The 8229-nt window shown below is 39.4% G+C and overlaps 1 protein-coding gene across 1 annotated transcript in view; it reads right to left on the bottom strand.

Annotated features, from left to right (window-relative positions):
- Positions 1-159: 159 nt before the first annotated feature.
- The window catches only part of ITGAX (integrin subunit alpha X), an 89042-nt gene continuing 80972 nt past the window's right edge, over positions 160-8229 (bottom strand). Inside the window, exons 28-29 of the mRNA XM_029945970.1 lie at positions 8072-8182; positions 160-284 (exon numbers count right to left, since the gene is read on the bottom strand). Coding sequence (XP_029801830.1) covers positions 186-284; positions 8072-8182 — 210 coding nt within the window. The 3' untranslated portion in view covers positions 160-185. The remainder of the gene's footprint in view (positions 285-8071; positions 8183-8229) is intronic.

The raw sequence follows: 8229 nt of genomic DNA, 5'->3' as shown, positions 1-8229 counted from the left end.
ATAGCCCTTCCCAGGCAAGCTCTTTGGGTGAACACGATGCATCCTCCCAAAGGGGAAAAGCAACCTGATCCTGGCCTCCCTCACATGGACCATTTCACGCCTGCTGGCCTACCTTAGGTGAGAGTAAGAGGGCCAGGAAACCTCTCAGAAGAGAACAGGTCCAAGGGAGAACAGGAGGTAGTTTTTTATTGGGCAACTTGTGGGTCTGGTGTCCCATTTTCTGGGACAGTCTGTTCATTTGCTTCCTCCATCATTTCCTTATACTGACGTTTGAAGAAGCCAACCTGTGGGGAGAAAGGAAAAGAGAATTAGGAAATCCAATGGAAGAGAGGAAATGGGATAACTGGGGAGGGAGAGGGATCACCATTGCTGGAGGCCCTACCATGTCCCAGCACTGCACTAGAAACGTTAGACATGCTGTGTCATTTAGTCTTTATCAAAATTCTGTGAGTTGGATGGAATCACCTTCAGAATGAGAAATCAAGACCCAGCGTGGACCAGGCACTGCTTACAGTCACAGAAAGAATCAGTGCTGGTATCCACACCAAGTCAAGGTCTTTGATTTGATGTTATAGTTTGCTATGAAGGGAAACATGTAGTGAGGAAAAGAGTGGAAAAGACAGGGAAAACAATTAACAGCATCCTGAGAATCAGATAGAAAGGCACGTTCATAAGGACTAACGGAAGCTAGTGATGTCTTAGGTGGGAAGGGAATCTCACATGCAGTGACTTCGCAAGAATGTGCACGTAGGCCGGGGAAGGTCTGCAAACCCTGGTACTGGCTTTGTGTGCTGCAATTTACCATAAACTCTGATCTGTTGTGCGGTCACACAGCTGTCTTCTGGAAGAAGCTGGCACCGGCCACAAAGCAGGGAGACCCTCCTCCAACAGATCAGGGCATCCAAGGAGCTGGGGGGGTCTCTGAAGTGGAGGGAGAAGGTTTGAAACAGAGCTGTGTCTGAGTTAAAGCACAGAGTGCTGCACCATTTGGCAGGCAGACAGCTCAGGCACAGACAGGGTGACAGCTCGTATATGACAGAAACCAGTGACCCAGACAGTGTAACTACGTATCTGTGAGGGCTTGCTGAGGAGGGGTGGCACGCATTTCCCACTCCAAAGAGGAGAGAATAGGTCCACCCCATCTTCTTGTGGCGCCCATCAGACTGAATCACTTTGGTGATTGAACCCATCAGATTGAACCACTCAGTGAGGCACCAAGTGGAGAATGGAGCCGCTACACCAAGCCCGGGAACACTGTGCCCTGCAGGCACGTCTCCATTAGAGTAATTGTACCAGAGAATCAGACCTCACCCCCAGAAGACCAGCACAAATGCTTTCACACACCAAGTCTATGGATCATAGAGAGCTGTGAAGTTCCAGCTCTAGGGGAAAAAGTACCTAGTGCCCCGTGAGATCTGTCTTCCCTTCCTTCCTTTCTTCCTTCCTTCTTCTTTCTTTCCTCCCTCCCTTCTTTATCTCTTTCTTTTCTTTTCTTTTCTTTCTTTCTTTCTCTTCCTTCCTTCCTTTTCTTTTCTTTTTTCTTTCTTTTCTTCTCTATTCCTTTCTTTTTGTTCTTTTATTTTTGTCTTTATTTTTGTTAGACACAGAAAGAGCAATTTTTTCTTTTCTTTTCTTTTCTATTTCTTTTCTTCTACATTTTTTTCTGCCAAGCTTCTGGTAAAAAGCAGACCAAGACACACCTAGGATCTAGCTTTCTTTATGTATGTTATTTTATTTATTTAAGTTTTTTTCTTTCTTCAATTTTTTTAAGTTTTATTCGGGTTGTATTTTGATCTTTCTTTATCTCTTTCTTTCTTTCTTTCTCTCCAAAATCACAAGATGGAGGAATATACTCCAAAAGAAAGAACAAGAAGAAATGACAGCCAGAGATTTAGTCAATACAGATATAAGTAAGGTGTCTGAACTATCATTTAAGATAACAATTAAGATAATCCCTTACTAGAGAGATAAAAGAACTAAAATCTACTTGGGCCAAAGTTTAAAATGCTATAACTGAGATGCAATCCCAAACTGAGGCTATAAAAACAAGAATGGGTGAAACAGAGGAGGAAATTAGTGATATAAAAGATAAAATTATGGGAAATAATGAAGATGAAAAGACTAGGGAAAAATGGTCATGGACCACAGTGGCAGACTTAGGGAACTAGGTCACTTATTAAAATGTAATAACATCCATGTTCTGGGAGTCCCAGAAGATGAAGAGAAAGGAAATGGGGCATAAGGCTTATTAGAACAAATTATAGCTGAAGAATTCATTAATCTAGGGAAATACACAGACATCGAAATCCAAGAAGCACAGAGAACTGCCATTAAATTTAACAAAAGTGGGTCATCACCAAGTCATATCACAGTCAAATTTAAAAATACACAGACAAGGAAAAAATCCTAAAAGCAGAAGGGGTGGGGAGAAGTCCTTAATCTATGAGGGAAGGCAGATCAAGTTTGCAGCACATTTGTCCACAGAAACATGACAAGCCAGAAAAGAGTGGCAGGAAATATTCAACATGCTGAATGGAAATTATGCAGGAAAACTACCATTCAGTATAGAAGGAGAAATAAAAGCTTTCCCAAACAAAAACTAAAGGAGTTCATGACCATTAAACCACCCCAGCAGAAAATTTTAAGGGAGACTCTGAGTGAAGGGGATAAATAGAAAGGCCAAAACAATAAAGACTACAATGGACCAGAAAACATCACCAGTCTGCACCAACTGCACAGTCAACAAAATGGTACTAATTCATATCTTTCAATAATTCCTCTGAATGTAAATGACTAAATGCTCTATCAAAACACACAGAGTGTCAGAATAGATTCAAAACAAAACAAAACAAGAGCTACTTATATTCTGTCTATAAGAGACTCATTTTAGACCTAAAGACACTGGCAGATTGAAGATGAAAGGATGGAAAATCATCTATCATGCTAATGGATGTAAAAAAAAAAAAAAAGCTGGAGTACCTATACTTCTATCAGACACACCATACTTTAAAACAAAGAGTGTAATAAGAGATGAAGAAGGGCATTATATGATAATTAAGGCATCTATCCATCAGGAAGATCTAACAATGGTAAATACTTAGGCCCCAAATTGGAAGCACCCAAATACATAAGTCAATAACAAACATAAAGAAACTCATTGATAATAATATAATAAGAGTAGGGGACTTTAACACATTTAAGGAAACAATGGCTTTGAATGACACACTGGAGCAGATGAACTTAATAGATATATTCAGGACATTTCATCCTAAAGGAGCAGAATATACATTCTTCTCGAGTGCACATGGAAAATTCTCCAGAATAGGTCACATACTGGGTCACAAATCAGCCCTCAACAAGTATAAAAATTTTGAGATCATATCATGCATATTTTCAGATCACAATGGTATGAAACTTGAAATCAAGCACACACACAAAAAATTGGAAAAATTCAAATACATGGAGTTTAAAGAACATCCTACTAAAGAATGAGTGAGTTAACCAGGAAATTAAAGAAGAAATTTAAAAATATGAGAAAATCAAAACTACATTTCAAGCCAGTGAAAATGAAAACACGACAGTCCAAAGCCTTTGGGATGTAGCAAAAGTAGGCCTAAGAGGAAAATACATTGCAATTCAGGCCTGTCGCAAGAAGCAAGAAAGGTCCCCAATACACAACCTAACCTTACACCTCAAAGAGCTAGAAAAGCAAAAGCAAATAAAGCCTAAAGCCAGTAGAAATAGGGAAATAATAAAGATTAAAGCATAAATAAATGATATAGAAACAAACAAACAAACAAAAAACAGTAGAATGGATCAATGAAACTAAGAGCTGGTTCTTTGGAAGAATTTATAAAATTAAGCGAAATAAGTCAGGCAGAGAAGGACAGATACCATATGTTTGCATTCATAGGTCTAACAGGAGAGACCTGGCAGGGGACCATGGGGAGAAGAAGGGGGAAAGAGAGCAGGGGAGAGTGAGGGACACAGATCAAGGGAGACTACTGAATACTGAAAATGAACCATGGACTGAAGGGGGAGGGGAAGGGAGGGAGGGAGTGATGGTCATGGTGGGGGGCACTTGTGGGGAGAAGCACTGGGTGTTATGTGGAAACCAATTTGACAAAAAAACTATTTAAAAAAAATGAAAACCTCCCTAAAAGGAGTTGTCAAGAAAGAGAGAAAGTACTCAAATATATAAAATCACAAATGAAAAGGAGAGATCACAACCAACACCACAGAAATATAACAATTATAAAAGAATACTATGAAAAATTATATGCTAAGAAACTGGGCCATCTAAAAGAAATGAGCAAATTCCTAGGAACTCACAAACTACAAAAACTGAAACAGACTCATGAAATGATGCTCAGCGTCACTTATTATCAGGAAAACACAAATCAAAACCACACCGAGATACCACCTCATTCTGGTCACAGTGGCTAAAATGAATAAATCAAGAGACTATAGATGCTGACGAGGAGGTGGAGAAATGGGCACCCTCCTACACTGTTGGTGGGAATGTAAACTGGTACAGCCGCTATGGAAAAGTGTGGAGGCTCCTAAAAAAAATTATAAATAGAACTCTCCCGTGACCCAGCAATAGCACTGCTAGGGATTTACCCAAGGAATAGAGAAGTGCTGATGCATAGGGGCACATGTATCCCAATGTTCATAGCAGCACTTTCAACAGTAGCCAAATCACGAAAAGAAGATGTGGTTTATATACACAATGGAGTACTACATGGCAATTAGAAAGAATGAAATCTGCCTATTCATAGCAACATGGATGGACCTTGAGGGTGTCATGCTAAGCAAAATAAGTCAGGCAGAGAAGGACAGATACCACATGTTTTCACTCATAGGTCTAACAGGAGAAACTTAACAGAGGACCATGGGGAGGGGAAGCGGGGGAAAGAGTTAGGGAGAGGAAGGGAGGCAAATCATGAGAGACTTGAATACTGAAAATGAACTGAGGGTTGAAGGGGGAGGGGGAAAAGGAAAAGGGGGTGATGGTCATGGAGGAGGGCACTTATGGGGAAGAGCACTGGGTGTTACATGGAAACAACTTGACAATGAGCTATAAAAAAAAAAAGAAAGAAATTTTAAAGAGATCCATAGCCAGCAAAGAAATTGAATCAGTTGTCAAAAATCTCCCAAAAAACAAGAGTCCTGGGCCAATGGCTTCCGAAGGGATTTCTGCCAGACATTTAAAGAAGAATCAATACCTAGTCTTCTCAAACCCTTAAAAGAAGAAGGAGGAGGAGGAAGAGGAAGAGGATGAAGAAGAAATAATGGAAACAAAACTTGCAAATTCGTTCTAGGAAGCCAACATTACCTTGATTCCAAAACCAGAGATTGCACTAAAAAGGAGAATTACAGACAAATATCCCTGATGAAACTGGATGCAAAAGTCTTCACAAGATACTACAATTGAATTCAACAGTACATTTAAAAAAATTATCAACCAAGATCAAGTGGGACTTATTCCTGGGCTGCAGGACTGGTTCAATATTTACAAATCATCAATGTGATACACCACATTAAGTATGAGAACCATATGATTCTGTCAACAGATGTAGAAAAAGCATTTGACAAGTTATAGCATCCATTCTTGATAAAAACCCTCAACAAAGCAGGGATGATGGAACATATCTTAACATCATAAAGGCCATATATGAAAGACCCACAGCTAGTATCATCCTCAATGGAGAAGCACTGCCAGTCTTTCCCTTATGATCAAGAACAAGACAAGGATGTCCACTCTCAACATTACTACTCAACATAGTCCTAGAAGTCTTAACCTCAGCAATCAGACAACAAAAAGATAAAGGGCATACAAACAGGCATGGAAGAAGTCAAATGTTAAATATTTCTGATGACATGATACAACATGTAGAAAACCCAAAACACTCCACAAAAAAATTGCTACAACTAATACATGAATTCAGCAAAGTCACAGGGTATAAAATCAGCATATAGAAATCTGTTGCATTTATATATACCAATAATGAAGTAGCAGAAAGAGAAATAAAGGAATCAATCCCATTTACAATTGCACCAAAAATGATAAGATACGTAGGAATAAACCTAACTAAAGAGGGAAAATATCTGTACTCTGAAAACCACAGAACAGTTATGAAAGATATTGATGAGGACACAAACAAAAGGAAAAACATGTCATCCTCATGGATTAGAAGAACAGACACTGTGAAAATGTCTATACTATCCAAAGCAATCTGCACCTTTAATGCAATCCCTATAACACCACCAGGACACCTGTTGTGATGAGCACTGGTGTCGTACATAAGTGATGGATCACTGGATTCTACTCCTGAAACTAATATTGACTGTATGTTAACTAAAATTTAAATTAAAAATGATAAATAAATAAATAAATACCACCAGCATTTTTTGCAGAGCTAGAACAAACAATCTTAAAATTTGTATGAAACCACCAAAGATCCTGTATAGCCAAAACAATCCTGATAAAGAAAAACAAAACCGGAGGCATCACGATTCCAGATTTCATGCTATACTACAAGGCTGTCGTCATCAAGACAGTATGGACCTGGTACAAAAACAGACACATAGGTCAATGGAACAAAATATACAACCAAGAAATGGACCCACAAGTAGATGGTGTACTCATCTTCAACAAAGCAGGAAAGAATATTCAATGCAAAAAAGACAGTCTCTTTAACAACTGGTATTTGGGAAACTGGAAAGCAACATGCAAAACAATGAAATTGCACCTCTATCTTACATCATACACAATAACAAACTCAAAATGGATGAAAGACTTAAATGTGAAAGAGGATGCCATCAAAATCCTAGAAGATAATAAAGGCAGCAACTTCTTTTCCCTTAGCTGTAGCAACTTCTTACTAGACACATCGCAGAAGGCAAGGGAAATAAAAGCAAACCTGAGGACTGTGACTCAATCCAAGATAAAAAGCTTCTGCACAGTACAGGAAACAAGCACTAAACTAAAAGGCAGCCAGTGCGTTGGGAGAAGATATCTGCAAACAATATATCTAATAAAGATTTATAAAACTCAGTAGTTGGAAAACATACAACCCAGTTAAGAAATGAGCAGAAGACATGAATAAACATTTCTCCAAAGAAGCCATCCCGAGGGCTAACATGAAAATATGTTCAATATCACTCATCACCAGAGAAATACAAATCAAAACCGTAATGAGATACCACCTCACATCTGTCAGAATGGCTAAAATTAATGACACAAGAAACCATAGGTGTTGTCAAGGATCTGGAGAAAGGGGACCTGCTGGCACTGTTGGAGGGAATTCAAAGTGGATGACAATATGGACATTCTTCAAAAAACTAAAAATAGAACTACCCTACGATCCACAAGTTTACTATTAAGTATTCACCCATCGATACAAAAAGATGTGAAGGGGTACATGCACCCAGTGTATATAGCAGCATTATCAACAGTAGCCAAACTGGGGAGAAACCCCAAATGTCCATCAACCGATGAATGGATAAAGATGGTGTGTGTGTGTGTGTGTGTGTGTGTGTGTGTGTGTGTGGTGTGATGTGATGGAATATTACTTAGCCACCAAAAAGAATGATATCTTGCCATTTGCAATGAGGTGGATGGAGCTAGAATGTATTATGCTAAGTGAAATAGGATGATCAGAGAAAGACAAATACCACACGAAAACACTTATATGTGGATTTTAAGAAAGAAAACTGATTAACATATGGGAAGTAGGGAAGAAGAGAGAGGGAAACAAGCCACAAGAGACTCTAAGTGATAGAGAACAAACATCTGGTTGATGGAGGGACGTGGGTGGGAGTGGACTAGATGGTTGATAAGCGCTAAGGTGCGGACATGTTGTGAAGTACTGGGTGTCGTATGTAAGTTATTACTTACTGCATTCCACTCCTGAAACGAGTATCACACTGTAGGTGAATTCAGATAAAAAATTTAATAAAAATCTTGAAAATAATAAAAAAATCAAGGATGTACACCTATATCTTCCCTACACTGCAGAAAGAATGGGATCAAAAACAGGTGGTGTCAAGAAAGGATAACACTCACCTTGTAGAGGACGGCCGTGATGACAGCCAGCAGCAGCAGCCCCCCCACGGAGCTGCCCACAATGACGGGGATGGGGTTGTAGACCTCATACTTCTCCAGGACTGTCTCCATCTGGAGTGCAGGGGACCTCATCAGAAAGTAACACAACTCTTGCCCCA

Source organism: Suricata suricatta, chromosome 8, assembly GCF_006229205.1.
Source record: "Suricata suricatta isolate VVHF042 chromosome 8, meerkat_22Aug2017_6uvM2_HiC, whole genome shotgun sequence".
Lineage (NCBI taxonomy): Eukaryota > Metazoa > Chordata > Mammalia > Carnivora > Herpestidae > Suricata > Suricata suricatta.
This window is presented reverse-complemented; position numbering and strand designations above follow the sequence as displayed.